Source organism: Clarias gariepinus, chromosome 19 (genome assembly GCF_024256425.1).
Source record: "Clarias gariepinus isolate MV-2021 ecotype Netherlands chromosome 19, CGAR_prim_01v2, whole genome shotgun sequence".
NCBI lineage: Eukaryota > Metazoa > Chordata > Actinopteri > Siluriformes > Clariidae > Clarias > Clarias gariepinus.
The window spans coordinates 12,520,086-12,546,453 of NC_071118.1; the positions used below are offsets into that span (position 1 = coordinate 12,520,086).

The following is a 26,368-nucleotide window of genomic DNA, read 5'->3' on the forward strand; positions in this document are numbered from 1 at the left end:
GTGCTACTGCAAAACAGCAGGCAAGGGAAATGCTAGTTTAATAACAATGTTGACATTTTCAGGGAAAGTTTTAAAACATTTGTAAGTAAATCTCAAATTTAAAATGTTGGATGAAGAATTTCATTTCAGATTTTAATCGTACACAGGCAAAATATTTTTCCTTTTTTCCATGATATTTATTTTGAATATAGAAATTAATAGAATCTGACGTATTAGGATCACTAACACCCCATAATACACTTAATACTCCTGAACTACATTTAAATATTGGTTTGAGGGCTTTCAAGTGGCACAGTGGTGACAAACCTGCCATCCGAAAATCACGAGTTCAAACCCCAAGTGATGCTGTAGTTTGTATTTCATATCTACAGAAATTCATATACAGAGGGTCATATACAGAAACATCTTTGGTCATATACATAAACATCTTGAATGTTCTTCTTGTCTCATCATTAATGTTTTGTAAATGCCTTTAGAGGCACAATTTTGCTTTTTCCACAGTAGAGGAAGTTCTGTTTGAACAGTGGCCTGAAGGTTTCGTCCCTCAGGCCATAAATCATTGAACTCAGACAGCGAGGCATGACCAGTACTAAATAAAAGTTGAGGAAGCGTAGATGTGCATTTACAGTGAGGGGCAAGCCTGCCAGAAGGAAATCTATAGACTCAAAAAGCAAGGACATGAGGGAGAGCAAAAGCTGAAATGCATGCAGTACTACAGTACGCAAAGCCTTATGGGCAGAAGAGGTGTCAGTGGAGGCAGCACGTGCCTGCAGCAGGATCGCCACATATGTGTAGAGGAGCACAATGGCCACAGTGACAAAGAGCAAAACTTTGAATGTCACACTCCTGCTTTGCTGCCATGGTACCACCATGAGCTGTCCGATGGTACACACTGAAGGAGACAAGTAGTAGGATGGCTCTGCGAGGAGGAAGAGAGCACACACATCAGTTAGCACATCAGTGATGCCCAAAATCCACACCAGAGCTACAGCCACAATTGCTCGCACTGGTGTAGCCAACTCGCTGTGCCTTAAAGGGAAGCAGATGGCTGTGTACCTCTCCAAGGACATGACAGCCAGATTTAGTGGCGCGTTGACAAACGTTGATGTAGACACGATTACAATGAAGGCACAAGCTGCACGCACCAGTACAATGTAAAAGATACTGAACAAGTAGAGCACTAAGGCAATCACCAGGTGAATGGTGTCATTTAGAAGCATGTGAGCAAACAGGATGTAACGTGGTGTCTCACGGAAGATGGCCTTGGTGTGCAGTGTAAATAGCATCATGCTATTAACATAAATGAAGAGAGAGTGTGTGGACACCACCAAAAACACCCTAAGGATTTTTTCACCTGTAAAAGCACGACTCATGGTCTGCATATCAACACCTGTCAAAGTGCTGGACATATTAGCCATCTGTAGTCCTGCAGAAAGAAAGGGAGAATTCCTTATAGCATGTCAGATTTTACATTGAATAATCAAGGTATACAAGCACTGAATGTTTTCAGATATCCATGACTACATTTACTGGAGCTAGTTGTGCTTGAAAAATCCATTCGATTGTAAATTCAAAACCTTTTGTATCATTTTGAGCACTTTCATTATCAGCATATGAAATTTGCGTAAAACAAATCTGTTAAACATGTTACTATACAACAGTATAAACACAACTAAAAGTCTATTATGTAAGTAGTTAAAGAGTTCTTATAGTAGAAAAGTGTCAACACCAAAGGATGACAACACCTACAGTGTAATGAGCTTTACACCTGAAGTACTCACACCCCAGATAAGTCTCTGGGTGACAAATGTCACCATTTAAATATACAACATCTGTCTTACATCAGCAAGCCTTGAGAATTTTAAGCCTTGTGTAAACAAACATTGTCCCTTAACTCATTAAAGTGGACAAAATCATTAATGGAATACACATGAATAGTATCATCTTACTCCCCACATTTAACATTAGAATGGGGGAAAAGGTTAATCTAAAATGACATCCACTATTATTACGGCTTACAACTAAACGATGTAACTTCACAAGACGTGTGTGTCTTGGCAGTGCGCGAATGGTGCTAGGTTGTGATCTAGCTTGCATTTTTTAATATACTACACACATTTACATACAGTGGTGTGAAAAACTATTTGCCCCCTTCCTGATTTCTTATTCTTTTGCATGTTTGTCACACAAAATGTTTCTGATCATCAAACACATTTAACTATTAGTCAAAGATAATATAATTGAACAAAAAATGCAGTTTTTAAATGGTGGTTTTTATTATTTAGGGAGAAAAAAAATCCAAACCTACATGGCCCTGTGTGAAAAAGTAATTGCCCCCTGAACCTAGTAACTGGTTGGGCCACCCTTAGCAGCAATAAATGCAATCAAGCGTTTGCGATAACTTGCAATGAGTCTTTTACAGCGCTCTGGAGGAATTTTGGCCCACTCATCTTTGCAGAATTGTTGTAATTCAGCTTTATTTGGGGTTTTTTTTAGCATGAATCGCCTTTTTAAGGTCATGCCACAACATCTCAATAGGATTCAGGTCAGGACATTGACTAGGCCACTCCAAAGTCTTCATTTTGTTTTTCTTTAGCCATTCAGAGGTGGATTTGCTGGTGTGTTATGGGTCATTGTCCTGCTGCAGCACCCAAGATCGCTTCAGCTTGAGTTGACGAACAGATGGCCGGACATTCTCCTTCAGGATTTTTTGGTAGACAGTAGAATTCATGGTTCCATCTATCACAGCAAGCCTTCCAGGTCCTGAAGCAGCAAAACAACCCCAGACCATCACACTACCACCACCATATTTTACTGTTGGTATGATGTTCTTTTTCTGAAATGCTGTGTTACTTTTACGCCAGATGTAACGGGACACGCATCTTCCAAAAAGTTCAACTTTTGTCTCGTCGGTCCACAAGGTATTTTCCCAAAAGTCTTGGCAATCATTGAGATGTTTTTTAGCAAAATTGAGACGAGCCTTAATGTTCTTTTTGCTTAAGTGGTTTGCGCCTTGGAAATCTGCCATGCAGGCCGTTTTTGCCCAGTCTCTTTCTTATGGTGGAGTCATGAACACTGACCTTAATTGAGGCAAGTGAGGCCTGCAGTTCTTTAGATGTTGTCCTGGGGTCTTTTGTGGCCTCTCGGATGAGTTGTCTCTGCGCTCTTGGGGTAATTTTGGTCGGCCGGCCACTCCTGGGAAGGTTCACCACTGTTCCATGTTTTTGCCATTTGTGGATAATGGCTCTTACTGTGGTTCGCTGGAGTCCCAAAGCTTTAGAAATGGCTTTATAACCTTTACCAGACTGATAGATCTCAATTACTTTTGTTCTCATTTGTTCCTGAATTTCTTTGGATCTTGGCATGATGTCTAGCTTTTGAGGTGCTTTTGGTCTACTTCTCTGTGTCAGGTAGCTCCTATTTAAGTGATTTCTTGATTGAAACAGGTGTGGCAGTAATCAGGCCTGGGGGTGACTACAGAAATTTAACTCAGGTGTGATAAACCACAGTTAAGTTATTTTTTAACAAGGGGGGCAATCACTTTTTCACACAGGGCCATGTAGGTTTGGATTTTTTTTCTCCCTAAATAATAAAAACCATCATTTAAAAACTGCATTTTGTGTTCAATTATGTTATCTTTGACTAATAGTTAAATGTGTTTGATGATCAGAAACATTTTGTGTGACAAACATGCAAAAGAATAAGAAATCAGGAAGGGGGCAAATAGTTTTTCACACCACTGTACATTTTAAACAATTATTTTAGGGAGAAACTTAATGAGCTACTGTATTTGACAGCTTTGTCTGCCTTATGAGGCCCAACTCCCAGCTCTGCAGGACACATCTCCAGGATGGAGAACTATAGAGGACTGTGCTGCTTGGTAAACTAAGCACTGACCACTGCAACAGCTGAGTTGATCAAAGAAGAGGTACAAGGACTTCAGAAGTTCACCTTGGTGCCTGTCACATTGACCACAACCAGTGGTCTACTCTAGCGTCCGATTGAGAGGCATAGAGATATAGCATTTACCAGACTGTCTCTTCCTTTGAGAAAGTTAAGTATATTTTCAGATTCCTAGTTCAATAAAGGTGGTTTGGTTGGTTTCCTCCATGTACTCTGGTTTCCTCCCACAGTCCAAAGACATGTAGATAGGGCTAATAAGCATTTGCAGATTCCAAAGTGTAGTGTACAAGTGTGTGTGCGCTTGTCCAATGTGACGAACTGGCACCCTGGTACCGTGCTTCATGCCCAAGTCCCTTGGGATAGGCTTCAGGCCTCCCATGACCCTGTACAGGATAAGTGGTATAAACAAGGGATTGCCTCAAAAAGCTAAATTCTAATTTCCAGTTCATTACTGTGGCACATCTGGCTGAGATATGACCAGTGTGAGTTTGTTTCTGTGGAGGGCCTCAGAAAAATTTTGAGAATGAGTATTCTATGTAAGAGTAAGAAAGAGGAAACTTTCAGCCTACACCAGGATTTCCTTGCTAGCCATAAAAATTACTTTGCCAGCAGCCTGGGTTTTATAACAAAAAGGGGGGAAAAATGCATGTACCAGCTTGGATAGCATTCATTAAAGTGCTTTAAAACGAATGTTAAAACTCTCAGTTCTGTTAAAATAACAGAAAAATAATGTATTTATCAACTGATTGCAAAAATCACTATAAATGAGGAAGACTGGTGACTTGACAGTTGTCCAAAAGTTGAAGGAGGGTAAGCCAGAGAAGGTGCTGTATTAGAAAGACATTCAATGAGCTTAACTCTGAAGTGGAGTGTGGCTGGGGTCAGCAAAAGCCAGGATGACTTCAGGAAATGGGTAACTATTGAATCCTTACTATCAAAACACTTCAGAACCAGAGACATCCTCAGATTTGTTTTACCTTTTACCAGTGTCAGAGGAACAGTGGAGAGGCATAGAATCCCAGTTCATTAAAGTCCAATGTGAAGTTTCTACAGATGATTGATGATTTGGCGTGCCATGTGCTCTGCTGGTGTTGGGCCACTGTGTTTGGCAAATCCAAAGTCAACACAGTCCTCTAGCAGGTAATTTTAGAGCTTTTTATGTTTCCATCTGCTGAGAAAGATGAGAAACACCCAACATAACAATATAGCTGTGCTGAAGGCTGCTATACAAGCAGCATGGTCTTCAATCACACCTCAGCACTTTTTCACGATATTTCAGTTTTTCAAGATGCACAGTAATACAAAACATTAAGTTTTTCTTTTTTCAATTGATTCACACCCAGTTTGCTTTTCTATATGATTTGGGTTCTAATCTTCATGCATTTATAACTAGAATTTTTACTGGCATAGATATGACTCAAAATTCTTCAGTCATATCTATTTGTGTAACCTTTGTATATCTGGCTATTTTTGTTTGTTTTTGTTGGCTTACTGTAACCTCTAGCACAACACAACTTTCCTAAAGGACCGTCAATCAATTTTCATTGTACAGTCATGAGTCAACAAGTCAGCTTACACATACAAAATGTTTTTAACATGCTGTATTCCTGTGGGATCATAACATTAACTTGGGATTGACTTTATTAAGTTCTGCCTGGTGATGAAATACAAGAGGGAGTATTGTATCATCTGTAATTAACAGAAGACCTGTCTTTCACCTGATTAAATCTCTGGAGTAACCCTAAAAAATCTCCCCAGATGCATGCAATTATAAATCCTATTAATTATTAACGCTTGCCTGTTTGTCATTGACATTGTTTTTGACAAAAGCTGCTGTGGAAATTATATCCTCAGCCAAGATGCTTGACCCATTTACATAACTTTTTATAATACAAATTAAATTCCTGCATATAACTCCTAATTGTAAAACTTGCCTTATCCTATATGAAGCCTATGATTACTGTGCATCTATCAAGGAGACTGTATTTAACATTTTTAAGTATTATCTGAAAGCCATTTCATTAACAGCCCACATTTCTGCCAAAAAGAATTTCTTTGCAAAAACAGTTTTTAAATATGACAGAAATATATTACTTGGATACAGCACCTTATATCAGTTGAATACTGGTTACTAGTTGCATATTCATTTATAAATTAAGTAACAAAAATATGGAATTACTCAATATTAAGAAAAGATTTATGGAACCTTTTTGTAATTTTCCTTTCCAAAGCAAATATCAGGACAGGTCTAAAAATGCAAACTAATTTGCAGTCAATAGTGGGTGGAATTAAGACTGCAATTAACAAATGGGTGAAAACTGGAGTCAATGTGTATGGCAGAACCACAAGCACTTAGCTGAATTACATATACAAAAGCCCAATAAAAGCCAGCACCAACACCTAAACAAAGGAAAACAAGGGATCAATCACAGTGTATAGATGATTGGAAGAAAGTGATATGCAATAATGAATCACAAATATGTAATGGCCAAAATGAGGATACTGGAATTTCTGGTCTGGTGCCATTCGAATAAGAAAACATAAAAGGTAACTGTCTGAAGTAAATAAAAATTTCTATACTCATGTATGGGGTTGCATGTCAGATAAAAGGCCTAGGAGAGGGCAATCACTTTTTAACATTCAATGTACAGGCAGGCACTAAAATTCTGGGTAATTTTCTAATGCCATTGATTAAAAAAAATCGTTTGTTGGTGATAAAGTTATCAGGATGATGCATCTTTCCACAGATCAAAGAGTGGTGCCATTTTAACTCAATGACACACCCAGAACACATTTCAGACCTCAATCCAACAGAAATTTTATAGTGTAAATCCATCCTGTCCCCATCCTGCCATGGGGGTCAGAGGTAGCTCAGTGGTTAAGGCATTGGGCTAAGTTTCAGGAAGGTCCCAGGTTCAAACCCTTTGACCAACAAGTTGCCACTGTTGGGCCCTTAAACAAGGCCCTTAACCCCCAACTGCTCAGATATATAATAATAAAAATGTAGAGAGATAAAAATGAATGGTCACTCTGGATAAGGGCATCTGCCAAATGCCTAATGTGATGTAAATGCCATGGTGATTATCAAATGCACCGTGAGAAATCGAGAGCAGCTGGGTGAAGTACATTATTTTTTTACTAGTGTTGTTCATGCTTCAAAAATGTAAGGCCATTAAAAACAGCTCAAGGAGCATTAAATTTTCTCAAAATAAAGTTAAAAAAATTTGTCAATTCAAAAAATTATTTTAACTTTATACACACTAAAGGTTATATTTAAAATGTTTTATTGGTGTTAAAGGAAATCTACATGTAATGAATGAGACTGAATTGAGAGCTAAATCATATTATTTAATCACTGAAAAACACTCCCCTCTTATGTCAACATAAAACATAAAAACACAGCAATGTCTTTGTCTACAGCACTTTGTATCGGCCTTTGGCTGTTGGCTGGTATGAGTTTTGCTGAAAAGAAGAAAAAAAAAACTGTTAATGCGCAATCAAAAAACAAAATACATTCATGACTTTGCAATGATTTAACTATTCTTAAACAAATTAAACTTTAGCAAAAGTTCTTAATTTAAACCATCATTCCCCCTTAGTGGTCAAAGTCTAAAATAATTTCTGTTTAAGAATAAAATATCTTAATACACACATGTATCTAACCAATAATGATGATAATGATTATTAGCATTATTGTACCAGTAGTTATAAGCAAGAAGAAAAATGAGATTACCAAACGTATGAGTTCTTCTTTAATGAGTCGTGTGATCTCTGCTTTTGCTTTCTGCACCGCCAACTCATTTGCACCTGAGAAACATTCAACAGTTTAATTTATCTAATTATCATTTGTTTGGTAACGGTGTTAATAAGTAATATTCTCAATGTCAACCATTTTAAAACAATTAAAATACTATAACTTAACGTTATGTGCCAGTTTGGATGAGGAACAAAGAATTAGACCAATTGGTTTAAGCCAACAGGAAAGATTACAGTAACTTAAGCACTATTTTCAACTGTGGGGCATAAAAAACAACAAAAAAAGAAAAGAACTCGCAACATATTAAAACTTGAGGGGGTGGATGGGCTACAAGATCAGAAAACCACACTGGGTTCCAGATGTATGAGACTACAGTGGACCCACTCACTAAAACAGAGCAGGTGTAGCTTGGAAAAATAAAATTTTTCAATCTTCAACTATTAAGTTTAGATAAGCCCGATATTTCAGTTCTTGTCTGACAGGAATGAAATGACTGAAATGAATGAAAATGACTGTCCCTGATGAGCAAGCCGAGGACGATGGCGACAGTGGCAAGGAAAAACTCCCTGAGATGGTAATTGGAAGAAACCTTGAGAGGAACCAGACATGTTTTTCCATTAGTTTTAAAAGAATAGGGACTGTACTGTTGGACCTTAAGGTTCACATATATAAAAATGTGTCTTGAAAGGCATTTTTTAAAAATATAAAAAATAATAAATACATAAAAAATAGGTGATATAAAATATTTCTAAAAATATAGTTGTAACCTGCAAACAGTCCACCATGTTTTCCCTTACACTGTGGATAATACTGTGCTATATGTAGTATGCTTTATTGTTATAAGGCATATATACAAGCTCTAAAGCTTTATATATACAGTGGAACTTTGGATTGCGAATAACTTTGTGAGCGTTTTGCAAGAGCAAATTTTAAAAATAAATTTTAATTTATTAAACAAACGAGGTATTGAAATACGAGTACTGTACTACGTATACGCTTTGCTTGCCAGGTTTCACATGATTAAGACAACGATTCTTCTCTCTCTCTCTCTCTGGGTAGGATTGTGGATAAACGTCTTCCATGCTTAGTCTCAGTGCGCGTCATTCGTATAGTTCGTAAAAACTTTTAAAAGGCTGTAGCAGTACAGGAGATTAATCTGTTTAGAGGAGTGATTCCATAAGTTTGTGTGTGCATGCGTGCATGTAAAGCATTTTTTGGTCCAAGTGCAGTGTAGGAGATGTATCAGTTTAGATGAGTAATTCCATGTGTGTCTGAGTGAAGTGTGTAAGTCCTACACAGTAGCCCAGCTTCCCTACATAGTAGCTCCTGCTTCCCTCTTCTAACACCAGTTCTTTTAAAAGGTAAAGTGCAGGTTAATTTGTTTAATTTTTACTTTACCTTTTGTATTAATTATTTTTGGGTTGTGGAACAAATCATCGGGGGATCCATTAATTCATATGGAGGAAATTCACTTTGATAAACAAGTGTTTTGATATACAAGCATGCTTCAGGTAACGAACAGTCCACGGTTAAACTGTTTATGTATTATTTATTGTTACTATATAATAAACTTACAGGTATTTCTCCCATATAATTCTTATGATGACTTCAGATTCGATTGGCATTTAAAAATTTGAGACTTGACTTAGGACATCTAAAAATCTCAGGTGTGTTTTAATACTTACTCTCGATGGCAAGGTAAATCTTGCGTTCTCCCTCTTTGGGTTCTTTGCCAGGGGGGAAGTACGTCCCTCTGATGGTAATGGCAGCCTCTGAATACTCTCCAATCCTCTGCAGAGCCTCTTTAGAAGTCACCTTCCACCTCGCCGTCTACAGGCCAATAATAAAGGGACATCAATAATAGCTCAATAATTTTATGTGTACCTGTCTCTTACTCACACACAGCATTTGAGGGGTTAGCTAAATACCTGACTCTCTACACAGGTTGTATCAGGGGAAAGTGTGTACTTGCTTGCTAACGCACACAGCATATCAGGGGTCAGTTGTGGGTACCTGACTTTCTCTCAGTGGTTATAAAAGTTTAAATGTGAACACCCATCTCCCTCACCTTCCTCCCCCCCTCTATCTCACTCACACGTACACCTTTGAGAGTTAGAGGAGTGTGTCTACCTGAGGAAAGTCGTTGATCTCCAGTTCCTCTTCATACCTCTTGACACTTTCTGACTGTTCAGCATTTTGTCTCTCCTCTTCCAGTTTCTCAATAGGAGTATAGTTCAGCTTGGCATTGATTTTCTCAGCCAGCTGCTCAGCAATGGTCTTAGCAGAGATAGAGGGTGCAATCATGGTGCCACCCCTCATGATGGCATTAGTGGCCTGCTGCATGACATCCTGAGATTTAAGGGGGGAAAAAATTACAATGTGATTGCAAAACAAAGTACAGGATTGTTTACAAAATACAAAAATGTGCTGAAAATCAGTGTAATTAGCAGTTGAGACTGACAAAATAATTCTAGTTTTTTACCTGAACTTTCTGAGCTTTTAAACTGATCTGTGTCCTATGTCTTCTAATGTAATCATGTTGGGTGATTTTAACATTCATATTGACAATTTGAGTAATAAAAGCACAGGTGACTTTCTATCTTGATTAAACAGTTTTGGCTTGCAGCAGTTTGTGAACTCTCCTACTCACTCTAAAGGTCATATTCTCGACCTCATCTGCTGCTCTGGTTTAGCTCCATATAACTGTTTTGTTTCTGACCTGTCTTTATTAGATCATTTCCTAGTGTCTTTTTGTGCTCAGTTGGCAGTTTTTAAGTTAAAAACAGGCCATAGTATCACTTTTCGGAACATTAAGAACATTGATGTCTCTAACCTTGCGGATGAACTTGCCAGCTTCTCCAACAAAGCGGACTTCTCCACTCCTGGCGCTCCGATTTCTTATTATAATAGTGGACTAACAGAGATGTTTTTGCCCCTGTTAAAACTCGGACTGTTTCTATTAGTGTTTCTGCTCCATGGTTTACCCCTGATCTGCGTCTACTTAAAACTAAGGGACGTAGGCTTGAACGTAGCTTGATATGCTAAATCTGGCCTAATGGTACACAAAGATATGTTGAGTGATCATATGTATCACTATAAGGAAAGCTTAGTCTAAAGCAAAATCAGACTATTATTCTAATATAATTAGGGCCAGCGAAGGAAACTCTAGATCGCTTTTCTCTGTAGTCAAGAAGGTTTTATGTCCAGCAGATAACCTGCCTTTAAGCCTGTGTTCTACAGAACAATGCAATAATTTTATGACTTTTTTTCAAGTCAAAAATTAACAAGATTCATCAGCAATGGCTTACTAATGATTTAAATCACGATCCCAGTTCCTTAGTCTCACAAATGACTATACACTCTTTTACTTCTTTTATCCTACCATCTTTAGCAGAGATATCTAATTACATACAAAAATCAAAATCTTCCACCTGTCAGCTTGACCCAATGCCTACTTGCTTAGTTAAAGCCTGCTTACCGTCATTGTTCTCATTACTCACAAAAATTATTTATTCCTCCCTTGCTACCGGGTATGTACCTTCCTCTATGAAAACCGCGGTCATCACTCCCATTCTCAAGAAATTAAGGGCCTGATCCATTAAATTTTAAAAATTATACACCGATTTCTAATTTGCCATTCACTACTAAAATATTGGAAAAGTGTGTCAAAGCTCAAATTCATGAATACCTTTCCAAGAATGCATTATATGAACATTTCCAATCTGGTTTTCATTCTCATAGCACAGAGACGGCCTTGGTTATGGTTAACTAATGACTTCTGATTATACTTGTCCTACTGAATCTTAGTGCGGCATTTGACACCATCTCGCACAAGATACTTTTGGACAGGTTAGCAGCTATGGGAATCACAGGTACCCCCCTGTCCTAGTTTAGATCTTACCTTACCGGTCGTAATCAATATGTCCGAATAAAAAAACTGTAAATCAAGATCACTTATAGTTACCTCCGGAGTTCCTCAGGGATACGTTTTGGGCTTGGTTTTATTTTTAGGTAATACGGTATCAATTTCCACTGCTATGCCGATGACACACAATTATATTTATCTTCTAAACCTCAACAGGTCAGGAGTCTGGGCTTCATTCTGGGCAGCACACTTTTGAAGCTCATGTTAATAACATTACACGTGCCGCATATATTCATTTGCGTAATATTATCCGCCTTCGTCCTTCTCTTACTAAGAGCAGTACAGCAATTTTAATTCATGCGCTGGTCACTTTACGAATTAATTACTGTAATGCTCTTCTTTCTGGTCTTCCTATAAAACTTCTCCGCAAACTTCAACTGGTCCAAAATTCAGCGGCTCGCGTCTTATCCAGGACTCCTCTACGCGAGCACGTCACTATAATTCTACAGCAATTACACTGGTCCCAGTTAAGTACCGTATTGATTAAAAAATTTAGCTTCTTACATTTAAGGCTCTACATAGATTCTTACATTCTGGCTCCTCCATATCTCACTGATCTTCTAAATATTTACACTCCTTCTCGTTCTCTTCGAGAGGAGATCGATTGACTCTATTTCTCTCGTGCCACCGCTCATTCGTTTAAGTACAATGGGAGTGAGAACTTTTAGTTTTGTGGCACCTCGGTTGTGGAACTCGCTCCGCCCCAACATATGGAACAGTGACAGTCTTCATATTTTTAAATCCCGTCTTAAAACCAATTTTTTTTACTCAAGCATACGTGTGAATTGCAGCTTTCTTTTTTATTTTGATGTGTGATGGATGTATTTATGTTGTAAATTTTATAATGTGATTTTTATATTGTTACTATTTTATTGGATGTTTTGCTGTAAGGTGTCCTTGGGTGTTTAGAAAGGCGCCTTTAAATAAAATGCATTATTATTATCATTACAAGTCTGCGTTCTCATGTTTGCTATAGTCATCCTGTCTCACCTGAGCTTCAGCACCAAGGTTTTTCTGCGCGTTGATCTTCAGTGCCAGTTTCTTGGCGATTTCAAGCTTCTGGATGTTTCCAGCTGAAGGTACAGCAAGACCACCAAGTCCTGCAGCAGTAACAGTGAGTCCTGAAGCTGCCGGTGCAGCACCCCCTGGAGCTGCCAGGTCTTTCACACGTTTCTTAGAGTTAAACATGCTTTCGATCTGTTCATCGATCTGTGAGGGTTCGAAAAGGCAACTCCTTTGTTAACACCACACATCATATAATTAATAAAAATAAAAATAAAAATCGGTGTCAAACTACACACATGCACGTAGCGTGACGTCAATTGACCTGCTTGCTGACTTCCACCTAGCTATTAATTTATAGTTTATACTTAGGTCACATTCATGCACATGGCTACTTGCACAGGCGGCAACAAGCAAATCAACAGTTAGACAGAACATTAACTCCACACTGAATCTTCACACTTACATCCAGTGCTGTGTCCTCATCGTCTGAGTCATGAAGACCAAGTGCTGCTTTCTGCAGTTTCTTCCTTTCATTAGCCAGAGCATGTTCAGTCTCATCAAACTTAAAGCCTTTCCCTGAAAATCCACTGCTGCTTTTAATAGTCTTCCCCTCCTGCATACATACATATATAACCAGACACAGACATACAAATAGAGACATACACAGTTATAAGTTGGAGTATATGTGGAAGGATGGTGGTGATATTGGGTATGGTCTTTGAGGCTCACCGCTTTCTGCTGATCTTTGAATCTAGCCCAAAGCTGTTCAAGCTCAGGAGGAACAGAAGACCCAGACAGCTCCAGAGCTTTAATGATGTCACCTGCATACCGTACCTGATCTTCTGTGATAAAGGTGTATGCATAACCCTGACAACAAAATACGTAACAGTTAACAAAGTATCGCACAAACATCCAATGTGTCAATACCGTCCCCACCAAAAGAAAGAATAGCAAGACCAATTCCTATCGTTTCTGCAGTACACTGAAGATACTGGTGTTTAATCTAGACATGGTAAACAACTTAAAACATGACACTTTTTGATTGAACAAACCCATTTCTCAAGTAATCAAATATATAAACACATGTGACAGGTTACTGTTAAATACTTTATAGCTCTGAAAGTCTTCTCTTAGTTTGAGACTTGTTTTTGTTTAAAAAAAAAAAAGCATAAACCTATATGAACCAGAAAGGTGTGTATGCAAGCCAATTTGGAGCTGAGAAAAAAAAGGGAAAACCAAATCAGAGCCATTGTACAAGCACTGCACATAGATAATTTTGTAATGCCCTTTGTAACGTAATGAAAAAAAAAAGGAAACCAATGGAATATTAAAAACTAGACATCATCAGGGAAAATAAAGCATCTCCTGTCCACTTTACAGTGTTTTTTGTAGAGAAAAGATTCAGCTGATCACTGCTGGATTTTAGGAATACTAAAAGTGGTGTACTCACTTTTGTTACATGTGTTATATTACCATCATAATCATACCTTATTTCCAGCTCTACCAGTCCTCCCAGCACGATGCACATAGTCTTCATAATGATTGGGACAGCTGTAGTTCACCACGAGTATGAGCTGTTTTACGTCCAGGCCTCGCGCAGCCACTGACGTGGCAACCATCAGCCGACACGCACCGCTCTTAAAATCATTTATTATACTATCGCGATCATACTGATCAATTCCTGTGAGAGAGAAATGAATTATTAATACAACACTACACATGCTATAACATTAATACAGTGCACTTAGGCCTCACTGTGGGTGTCTACCTCCATGCAGAGACATGCAGGGGTACGAGGCCTTCATCAGGTCTTTCAGCAACCCATCAGCGTGTTCCTGTTTATCTACAAAAATAATCACTGAGCCTTTCTCCTGATAATGACCCAAAATCTCCAGCAGCTTCAGGAACTTCTTCTCTTCCTCAATCACAATCTAACACACAAAAACACACACAGAGCTCAGGTTCTGAAATAACGACACTAATTGCAGCATGTGCAGTTATGCGTGTTAGTGTGGAGGGGTGTTCTCACCACATGCTGCTCCACATCAGAACAAACCACGCTCCTTCCTCCAACCTGGACCTCAATTGGTTTGTTAAGGATACGGCGAGCTAAAGCCTCCATCACTCGAGGAAATGTTGCTGAAAACATCACCGTCTGGCGATCCGGCCGAACATTATCCACTATGCGCATTACCTACAAACACAATGCAATGTAAAGTAAGACTTTTAAAAAATAATAAATAAATAAATAAATAAATAAATAAATAAAGCACACTGGTTAAGATTGAAGGTTGGTTGAGAATATAATTTGTTAGAAGATTTGGCACACAGAGCTTGGCAGAGTAAATGGACTTTTAGCACCACTGGATCTACTATGCTGAGGGAGAATGTGCAGTTCAGGTACATAAGGCTTTTGGGCTACAATAATTTGGAAAGAGAAATTTGACAACAAGCTGAACGATGACACATCTATATTCATCATACTGCAATACATTACAATGCCAAGACCAGTAGCAATAAAGGCAGTAAAAATAATTCATGCCATGGAGAGTTTCTAGTTGGGGAAATATAATGCACACACTAATTCATATTTATTTTAATCTAATTCATTTAGTTTTTGTTAGACAAACTACCTAAACAAATGACAAACAAACCATGATTGCTTTTATGCATAATATAGCATGTTCCCTGTGAACAAACCTTCCAATGTGGCTGGAAAAAAAAGTGTTGGTCAAATTTCCCCCAGCGATGTGAAAGAATAATTTAAATGAATGCAATAAGCTGCTTGGCGAGTATAGTGTAAGTGTTTGACCATTTTCTGTGCTTGTCAATGTCATAAGGAGGATAAATAAGCTAAACTAGATATTAAACTAAGGTCTATATTAAAAGTGGTGTTTGATGTGCCGAGCTCACCTGTGGTTCGAAGCCCATATCAAACATTCGATCAGCTTCATCAACTACGACATATGTGACTCTGCGCAGGTTTGTGACTCGTCCTGAAATCAGCATCAACTCCACGTTAATAAACACATCTCAATAAACACATACACACACACACACACCCTGCATTAACACTAACACGGATGCGGCTCTATGACAGACAGAAGGTTACTGCTGGTTTCTTGCGTACCATTGTTCGGCACAGCCAACCTGTTAAACAAACATTAAACACCACGCGCTCACCTGGAAAACACACAGCACAGATTACACGCATGTGTGGGAGCACAAACTAAGGATTTAAACACAACACACAAAACCTTCTGTTAATACAGTCATACACCACCTTCATCATCTGCAAGTCACTTATTAAACATTTATATACACAGGCAAGAAAATAAGTGAGATGATTTTGAGCCACAAGGAGTCTGATCTCACTCCTCATTAAACATCACAGTGGGTGCATAAATAGCCATTACAGAGAAAGGGATTGTGACAGCAAAAACATAAGGCATTGTGGTAATTTAGGGCACAGAAGCACAGTAAAAACAAAGTAGTAATAGTTATAGTAATAACTGGTAATAACTTAGTTATGGTAATAATCTAACTTAAAAGCATTGTGAAATGGTGAAAACATGCTGCATCATCAACAGCAACAGGGCAGAAGAACGCACACACACACACACACAATATGGGGAATCTGGAAATGGAAATTGAATTAATCTGCATGTATTTGGACTGCAGGAGGTAACCAGAGTAACTGGAGGAAACCCACCAAGACACAATATTCAAACTCAATACATACAGTTGCAGGAATGAGACTTTTCACCCTGGGGGTATAAGGCCACAGTGCTAAACACTATGTCACTATTCCACCATTGTACACTACGTTCCAAATTATTACGCAAATGATATCTTTCTCTGATTTTCATAATTAGTCAATGCAAATGACAGTCAGTATAATTTTCTAGTTATCAACCATAAGTGTATAATTTGAATTTTATTGAACAAACGTCCTATTGATAATATTTATTTCAAAAATAAAAAAACTAAAAATGCACTGTTCCAAATTATTATGCACAACAGAGTTAAAACATTTTATAGGCTGTAAAGAACTAAAAATGGGCTTTTGTTGAATTTGCGGCTTTAGGGGGTCAAATTTACTGAAAGTAAAAGCTTTTTTAATCAAAAAAATCCTAACAGGGCATGTTGCATCTTGACATAGGACCCCTTCTTTAATATCACCTTCACAATTCTTGCATCTATTGAACTTGTGAGTTTTTGGACAGTTTCTGCTTGAATTTCTTAGCAGGATGTCAGAATAGCCTCCAGGGCATGGTTCTTCTTTTATTACCATGGAAGAAAGTGGTCATTCAATATACTTTGCAGAAGTCATTTTCACACCTTCAGGGACCCTACAGGGGCCTACCAGCTCTCTCCCCATGATTCCGGCCCAAAACATGACTCTGGCACCTCCTTGCTAATGTCGCAGCCTTGTTGGGACATGATGGCCAGCCACCAACCAACCACTACTCCATCCATCTGGACCATCCAGGGTTGCACGACACTCATCAGTAACCAAGACTGTTTAAAAATTAGTCTGTATGTATGCCTGGGCCCACTGCAACCGTTTCTGCTTGTGAGCATTGGTTGGGATGGCTTAATAGTAGGTTTATGCTCAACTGCAAGCCTCTGAAAGATTCTACACCTTGAGTTTTGTGGGACTCCAGAGGCACCAGTAGCTTTAAAGACCTGTTTGCTGCTTTGTAATGGCATTTTCGCAGCTGCTTTCTTAATCCGATTAATTTGTCTGGCAGAAACCTCCCTCATTTTCCCTCTATCTGCACGACCTGTCTGTCCACTGAATAAGCCACAAATGTCTTCACAGTATGATGATCACGCTTAAGTTTTCTTGAAATATCTAATGTTTTCATACCTTGTCCAAGGCATTGCACTATTTGATGCTTTTCGGCAGCATAGAGATCCTTTTTCTTTCCTATATTGCTTATAACCTGTGGACTGCTTAATAATGTGGAACAACCTTCTTCAGTACTTTTCCTTTAATTGGGTTTATCTGGCAAACTAATTATCACACGTGTCTGAAATTCATTTCAGTAATCCAAAGAGCCCCGAGACACAACACCATCCATAAGTTTAATTTAAAAACTAAACATTTAAATGTTTATGACACTTGCATCCTATTTGCATAATAATTTGGAACACAGTGTATTAACCAATCTTTCCTTACCACATATTACCTCACTACATTATGCAAAACTTCTTTAAATAAACAGCTCTGAATCTCTTTATTTTTGTAACATTATATTGATTAGTGCAGCACTGAAATAAATACATGTAAAGTTCTCTGCACCAATGCGAGCACAAATACAGAGAAAGAGAAATGTAGCCTTCAAGTACTGCAAAAATTTGAGATGCACACTAAAAAAAAAAAAAAAAAAAAAAAAATATATATATATATATATATACACACACTTTACAACGTTTAGCTTTAGCCATTTTAATTTAAGCATGTTTAGCTTAGATAGCTAACGCTACCTTCTGCTGTCAGAGCAAGTGCATTTACTGCATTCATGTTTTATTGGAAGGTTTCATTTCCTGAGTTGTGCTTTTAAGTCTAAATGTAAAAACTACATGGAAACTCTGTTTCAGAGAATCAGAGGGCAAATATTTCAGTCGATCGCTCAGACATTGAAGTAATGCACGGAAATCTGATTCAATTATGGTATGTACTGGTTATATGGGTTCCAGTGCCATATTGGCATCGGTTTTCGGTACCCAACCCAAGTCTGAACAGAGCGAAACCTGATCTGACCATTTTAAAATAACATTGTGGACAGTCAGTCCTAAATATCATGACATAATTAACACTCCTTTGCTTTGTAAGAAATATTGGACTTCATTTTCTCACTGCATACTCATGCTTTATTCTCCCTGTTGATCTGATCTTGCAAAAGTGTCCTAAACCATGGTGACCCCCTACCCAAAATGCAATGCGCCATGATGTCATGGCCTATTCTTTATAGGAATGAGAAAATACACACACACACACACACACACACACACACACACACACACACACACACACAGAGAGAGAGAGATAAGGACACACTTACCGCTGTTGGCTCCCAGCATGTCAATCATTCGACCAGGAGTGCACACAATGATTTCAGCTCCACGCTTTAGCTCTGCTATCTACAAACACACACATATCTGAGTAACAATCTAGTCACAAGCTTTCTTCTAAGAAAACAATTACAGATAACTTGGAGCAAATTTTTTAGCTTAGTTAAAAATCAGGTCACTGAGATCACACTGTGACCTCCAGCTCTGCAGAAAATACAGACACACACAAACCTGCTCACTGATGCCTGTTCCTCCATACACACACACTACTCTGAGACCCAGTGGCTTGGAGAACTTTTTACACTCTTTGGTGATCTGCAGTGCGAGCTCACGAGTTGGTGTCATGATCACCGCTGAAAAACAGAGAAACTTGTTAGTATTAAAACTATGTATCACTTACCAAGGTAAGACCAGTGTGTGTGTGTGTGTGTGTGTGTCCGCAGGTGTACCGATAGGCCCTTCGCCCTCTTCTAAGGGTCGCTGGTCTAAAATATGGCGAAACATTGGCAGCAGGAATGCAATTGTTTTCCCACTTCCTGTTTTGGCGATACCGATGAGGTCACGCCCTGACATGATGGCTGGAATAGCCTGGGCCTGGATGGGTGTAGGCTTCTCATAGTTATGCCTAAAACACAGACATTCCGTTAAAAGGATTTCAAATATTTGGGATGAGACCAATGTGTCAAAGATAAAACACACACACACGCACAGTTCAAAAACATGGGTGCTTGTTGCACCAGTCGTGATGATGTGATCAGATCTTTTAAAAGCAAAGAGGAGAGGTGAACAAAAGCATAAAGAAAAGATGTTAGTGTGGAGAGGATTGTGATGGGGTCGATGAAGAAGCACTCACTTCTTAAGAGCGTTGAGGACCTTCATGGAGGTTCCACACTGCACCCAGGTCTTTATGGGTTTGGGACAGCCTTTTCCCTTCACTATGATTCCCTCAAGCTCAAGACGATACTCATTTACCTCTGAAACACAGTCAGTCTGTCAGTTTAAAACTTGTTTTCTTTATGCGCGTGCATGTGTCTGTATACACCAAACTGTCGGCCTAAATGGTACCATACCTTCCTGTGTCATTTTGGCCAGCTCAGGAACTTCTACGTAGAAATTCTTGCGGTAAGGTTCGTACTGGATTTTCTGATGATCTACAGGCTCGAGAATTTTTCGCTGTTTGGTCTGGAAGCCAGTGAGAGCTGTCTGCAGGTCTACTTCCTCCTCCTCTGATGAATACTACAAACACACACAACACACAGTTTGTTTTGAGCAAGAACTTACAAACCAGTTTATCACAAATAAGCTGTATTCCATTTATATAAATTTGTATACACACTGCAACATTTATCATCTATACTCTTTTTTATTTTTATTTTTTTACTTAAATTAAATTTTGGCAGCAACATGTAGTATTATGTTTCCTCTTAAGAAGTCAGTAATCGCACCATAATATGACCATGATTTATTTTGCATACATTTTTCCATGTTGAAGTGTCTACATTTTTTTGGGCCCCCTCTGTATTATTAAAACATATATAACTTAAAAAATTAATAAAAATCACATCTCTTTACAAGATGTATGCTGCCATTCTCCAAGTTATTCTACTACTAGGCCAGAGCTACTGAGTCAAAATGTAACAAATGAACCGGTCCAGTCAATAAAATTTTCTTTGAGCCAAGGTCCAAATTTCATGTTTGTGTTAGGATTCAGATCTTTTTATATGCAGTTATTGCTGGTCTATAAAAAAAGAGCAGCTTATAATATTAGTAGAATTTTAATAATATTAATTGCAAATTTTAAATAACTACATTGGACATATTGAACTTTGATGGCTGTGTGTAGTTCCTTGTATTTTTATAAAGTATAAACAACAATCCTTAAAAAAACTCTTTAGTAAATCTTCATTTGCACGCTACGAGGCTGAAAGCATAAATCAGCGGTCGCCAACTGGCGGACCCCGGTCCGAATCCGAACCGCGAGATGCGTCCCTCCGGACCACGAAGCCTTTTGACTTAGTATAAAATATATATAGCAAACGCTATTTTCTAATAATAAAAAAAATGTATATCGGGCACGTGAAGGTCAGCTCAGTAGAACCATTTGGGTCTAAGGTGCCACGGGTTGCTACGCCAACCGATACGTTCAGATGTGCAGTCATGCGTGCATTGAAGAGAGCAGAAAGCGAGAGCAGCGCACAGACATATTAGCGCAAAAAAAAAAAAAAAAAAAGTAATGTTAAAAAATTTTAAAAGTTGATTTGGAGAGTTTTCCATGATGAATGGGTGGGAAAATATGCATCCATTCTTCCTGCATCAAGCTCTACAAGGCCTATGTGTCTTATTTGCTCGGACTCTGTTGCGGTTGTCAAAATATTAAACGCCATCACGAAGCTAAACATAGACACTTTGAAGAAACTTACCCCCAGCAGTCTGGGGTAAGGGCAAGAAAAATAAATGAACTTAAAGTGCAGTATGAGCGATCTACACAGGTCCTCTCTCACTCACTCACCGCCCAGCAATGAGCTTTTGAATGTTCACTGAGAATACAGGGGATTTTAGGAAAACATAAGCCCTTTACAGATGGGGAAATAGTAAAGGAGTTGTTAATTTTTAAGTTGTTAATGTTTAAATTAATTTATGTTCTTTTCAGATTTAGAGATGAAGGCATTTTGCACAGTTTTCTTCATCATATTTTTGTCAGACATTGTTACTGGTTTAATTAAATTATTTTGTACCAAAGCAACATAAAGGAAAGAACAGAACAGCATTAAAATGAGGTCCAATTTGTGAAGCATGTAAATTGGTCTGTTTATACATACGAAAAGACATGTTTATCCATATGAAAACATATATTGGATACACCTAAAGCATCAGTGTCTGTTTTGGGTTGTCCGGACCTTAGCTGGTGAGGAGTGTTCATTTACCGGACCTCAAGCAATTTTAGTTAAAGACCCCTGGCATAAATGAATGTGAAAGGAATCTGGTTGCTCCATCATACTGGGCCCTCAGTTCGGGACTGCCATAGATATGTTTGCCCAAATTACCCTTTTTTTTTCTTTTCTAATTGTGGAGCTTCACGGTCCTGCTTTTTATTAGCGCCATGAATTCGGAACATTTTATACAAACTGGTTAAAAAGTTCCTGCAAGAAAAATAAACATATATTGATCTGTCCATTCATCTTTAAAGGTTAATTTTTCGTAGTCTATGTTCCTTTTTTCTAAATAAGCCATGCGCTGTCACACTTTTATTTATGTTTCTTCTGTACACTCTGTGTATGCACAGGTAGCTAATGAGCTTGATTGGATCTGTTGAGTGACATGCATAGCCCCACCCACCTTGATGAAAAAAAGTGTTAGATTGCTGGAACATTAATTATTTTTGTTTATCAGAAAAGCATCAGGGTCAGAATAGAACTGTCACTCAGTCCAGATTTGAGTCCAGGTTTAGTGATGCTTGTACTAGCAAACACAACAACAGACACATGCAGGTGTATGTAAAGGTGTATGTTTTACCTCCATGGCATCCTGATCATTCTCCATTAACTCTCCTTTCTTTTTGGTGGTATGAGGTGTCTTCTTCGTCTTTACCACAGTCACCACTTTTGTCACAGTCATTCCTCCTTTCTGTACACATACAATTTAAACACTTAATTGTGATAAACACATGCTACCACAATGATGACAAACTGTAACATTGTGTGAGTGAATCCTCTCTCTAATACATGCACAGTTTACACTGATAAAACTATGATAGAGTTTACATCAGTGTTGTTGTGTGTCTCACTTTGTCATTTCCACCCCGCATGGTGCCCATGTTAAACTTCTTTACTTCCTCCTTCACTTCCTCCATGTAGGCATCCAGGGGGTCAAGCTCTTCCCCTCCGTCCTCCTCCAGCTCCTCGGCTTCCTCCACCTTTCCTTCCTTCTCCTTATCCTCTTCATCCTCGCCTTCTTGATCAACAGAGGCTGGACCCTCTTCATCATCATCTACAAAACACACACGCACATATATTACTATACACAATTAATACAGCAAGTGTATACAGTATCTTATGATCTCTCCTGCACATACATACCATCATCATCTTCCAGGCTCCATTTCTTGCCCTGCTTCATCTCTTCCAGCTCCTTTTTAATCTCCCCAATGTTCTCCATGGCCTTCTTCCTCTGCTCCTCTCTCCATTTTTCCACTCGCTCCTTTCTTTTCCTCATCTCCTCCTCCAGGGTCGTCTGGTCAAAATCCTGCTGTGGGCCAGTTTAACAACACAATTAACTCCTCCTAAACTGCAGACAGACAGTCTAACAGACAGACAGACAGACAGACACTTACATCCTCTACTCGCTCCTCCTCCTTTTCCTCTTTCTTCTTCTTATCTGCTGACTGCTCACCACTATCTGACTTTTCCTTGCTGCATCACAAACAAACACACTCGAGTCACCACAGATCAGTACTCACAATCTGTGGTTATGCTTTTTCCCCTCATTAACAGTTGGATCACTGACCTTCTGCCTTTGCTGCGGCTCCTTGACCTCCTGCGTTCACGACTCCTGGTGCGTTTACGCTCACGACTGCGAGACCGCCTGTTGAGAGCACACATGGTTCCACAAATTAAGTATAAGGATGAGAAAAACTCTGAGTGTGTGTGTGTTTGTGAGAGATAAAAAGTGTCACCTCTGTCTCTTGCGCTCTCTGGATCGTGATCTCCTCCTCTCTCTGCTGCGTGATCGTTCTCGGCGACCCCGGTCACGTGCTCTGTCCTCTTTCTTAACCCGCTTGGAGTCAGGAGAGCGACTTTTAGAGCGACTGCCTGAGCGACCACGCGATGATGAGCGCTTCCGGTAATGTCTGTAACAAAAACCTTAACCCTGTTAACACTCATAACAAGCAGATTTGTTATTAGTATATATGAATTAAAGAAATGTTTTTTCTGTACATTGGTCTAAACATGCTCTTTTGTCTATGTTTTCTTGGAGGACCTGAAACTGAAGCTGCTGCATAAATTTAATCAAAATGTTGAGGAGAAGTGAAGTCATAAGCAGTTGTTGTTCTTCTTCTTTGTCTTTCGGCTGTTCCCTTTCAGGGGTCGCCACAGCGAATCATCTGCCTCCATCTAACCCTATCCTCTGCATCCTTTCACTCTTTCACATGAGAGGGACCTCAACGGGTCCCTCTCATTCACACACACATGTATTCCGTGTTGCTGCGGCCAACCTTTATTCCTCTGCTTTCCAGAGCATACCTCCACCTCTACAAATTTTTCTCCACCTTTTTTCTGCTCTCGCTACAAAGCATAATGTCTGCAAACATCATTGTCCATGGAGACTCCTGTCTAACCTCATCTGCCATCTTGTCCATCATCATAGCAAACAGGAAGGGGCTCAGAGCCGATCCTTGATGCAAACCCACCTCCACCTTGAACTCTTCTGTCACACCTACAGCACATCTCACCACTGTCTTACAGCTCTCATACATGTCCTTTACCACTCTAACATACGTTTCTGCCACTCAATACTTCCCAATACAACACCACAGCTCCTCTCGTCAAATGCTTTCTCTAAATCTACAAAGACACAATGCAACTCTTTATTACCTTCTCTGTACTTCTCCATGAGCATCCTCAAAGCAAATGCTGCATCCGTTGTACTCTTAGTGGTACTCTTAACCTAGCTTCCACTACTCTTTCCCACAGCGTTATTGTATAGCTTATTAGCTTATGCCTCTGTAATTGCCACAGCTCTGCACATCTCCCTTGTTCTTAAAAATCGGCACCAATACACTTCTCCATTCCTCTGGAATCCTCTCACTCTTCAAGATCTTGTTAAACAAACTAGTCAGAAACTTTACGGCCACTTAAGTCTACTGAAGTTATGAGCAGTTATGTACCAGATTACACAAGCGATTTTATCTAGAAATTTTTTTGGATGCATATAGCAATTTTCCCTTGAGGTGCGCGTGGCTATGCGCGTCAATCAACATAGTCAATCAACGCAATAGGTCACCATGTATAGACAGAGTATACATAAAATACAAACGACGACGATGCACCTACAAGCTGTCCAAATCCTCATGAAACACAAATTAATGTGCAATACAGCCTGGCTCTACTCCAAGAAAAAAAAGAAAGTACACTGTGAAAACTAAACTTTTAAAGATGAAAGGACTATGTTTATTCTTCCTGCGTTTATTAGGACTATGTTTAGGACTAAACATAGTTTAGGACTATGTTTATTCTTCCTGCGTTTAAACCAGTTCGTCCATTAAGTTTAGAAACCAAAAAATCAGTAATGTGATGCGCCACTATAAGATAAAACACAGAACATTAGAGCAAACATATCCACAGCAGTCATAGATAAGGGCATGTAAAATATCTAAACTGAGAGCCAAGTATAAGTGAAGTTATGAGCAGTTATGTCCCAGATTTAATAATTTACTTTACAATAAGATAGCAATAAACTATTTCTGCAATGTAATCAGACACCAATATATATTCATTAGAAAATCTAAACTGAATATTTTTACTGGGATTATCACTGCTAAATGGTCACATTTTAAGTGAAATTATAAGTGAAGATACACCGTATCTCGTTGTATTATTGAGTTAGGCAGAGAGTTCTGTCGTACAGAATGACAGGCAGACATATGCGTGGGCTTCAACCTGGAATAATAATATCACTGATTACATTAAAGCTCATCAGCTTATTCTTAGCTTTAACATTTTAACTCTTTCACCGTCGACGACGGGTACTTTAGCTAATTTTAACAAAATTAATTGCCCTAACTACAGCTTATATTATGCACATGGGTTTATTTAACCTAAGCAAAATCCAAACATAAGTGAGAATCCCACGTCACGTGACGTCACGCATGCACAGCTGGCTGGCTAGCTAGCTAGCTAGCTCGCGCTTTTTGCAGAAAGCTCACTGAAATAAACAATAATCTGCTCATATAATCATTTGTTCACTCAATGAACAAACCAACCCTTATGAGAATGAATAATAATAAAACACCAGCTACTGTAAGCCGGTTAGTTAGCAAGCCCGCTAAATCTGACAATACTAAGTTATTAACGTTAGCAACTATTTAATAGCTTCACTTCGGTTAGAAATGATTTCTTTCTTTCTTGATTTATTCTTTATCATCACGTAACTGGTTCTATAAATAAATAAATACAGTAATACAGTTAATATTCTTACCGAGACTCCCGTCCCATACTGTCTGTAAACTGCTCAACTGTTTCACAAACGTTTTGTTTCTTCTATTCAAGCTTCCGGTTCCGTTCTTCCTTCTTCTGTGTTTATTTATTGGATATAACAACCGCCTGAAGCTGGTGTACTGCCACCCCGAGGAACCAAACAATAACGAATTCAGTGTAATTCCATTCAATTAATTGAGCTTAAAAAAAAAAATCCAGTATTTCCAGAGTTTACTCCATTTCTTTATAACTCTTATTCATTCCAAGAGACTTAAGGCACAAGGCAGAGTATGCCCTAAACAGGGTGTCAATCCATCGCAGGGCGCGCACGCGCACACACACACGTTCAAAACCCTAATGGCAATTTGGAAACACCAGTTAGCCTATTCTGTGTCTTTGGTCTGTGGGATGGAAACCCAACAAGCATGGGGAGAACAGGCAAACAGACCCAGAGGCAGGAATTGAATCAGTGCAAGGCAACAGTGCTAACCACTAAGCCATCTT

At 38.8% G+C, this 26,368-nt stretch overlaps 2 protein-coding genes across 3 annotated transcripts; both read right to left on the reverse strand.

The window, feature by feature from the left end:
* Nucleotides 1-452: 452 nt before the first annotated feature.
* Nucleotides 453-1,418, reverse strand: LOC128507308 (odorant receptor 131-2-like). Its single transcript, XM_053478083.1, has one exon. The coding sequence runs from the start codon at nucleotides 1,416-1,418 to the stop codon at nucleotides 453-455; it is 966 nt and encodes a 321-aa protein (XP_053334058.1).
* Nucleotides 1,419-7,076: 5,658 nt separating this feature from the next.
* Nucleotides 7,077-25,961, reverse strand: ddx46 (DEAD (Asp-Glu-Ala-Asp) box polypeptide 46). Of its 2 annotated transcripts, none has more exons than XM_053478790.1 (23): nucleotides 25,866-25,961; nucleotides 23,344-23,517; nucleotides 23,175-23,252; nucleotides 23,002-23,080; nucleotides 22,748-22,913; nucleotides 22,456-22,658; nucleotides 22,185-22,295; nucleotides 19,742-19,907; nucleotides 19,525-19,645; nucleotides 19,121-19,296; nucleotides 18,903-19,024; nucleotides 18,662-18,740; nucleotides 15,504-15,586; nucleotides 14,620-14,784; nucleotides 14,359-14,521; nucleotides 14,078-14,271; nucleotides 13,320-13,457; nucleotides 13,054-13,203; nucleotides 12,576-12,794; nucleotides 9,791-10,009; nucleotides 9,346-9,490; nucleotides 7,637-7,710; nucleotides 7,077-7,365 (listed from the first exon to the last, which is right to left on the reverse strand). In XM_053478790.1, the coding sequence occupies exons 1-23, from the start codon at nucleotides 25,880-25,882 to the stop codon at nucleotides 7,318-7,320; spliced, it is 3,090 nt and encodes a 1,029-aa protein (XP_053334765.1). In that variant the 5' UTR covers nucleotides 25,883-25,961; the 3' UTR covers nucleotides 7,077-7,317. The 2 variants fall into 2 exon arrangements, with proteins under 2 accessions (XP_053334765.1, XP_053334763.1); XM_053478788.1 differs by having other exon boundaries at nucleotides 7,078-7,365; nucleotides 22,748-22,916.
* Nucleotides 25,962-26,368: the final 407 nt, after the last annotated feature.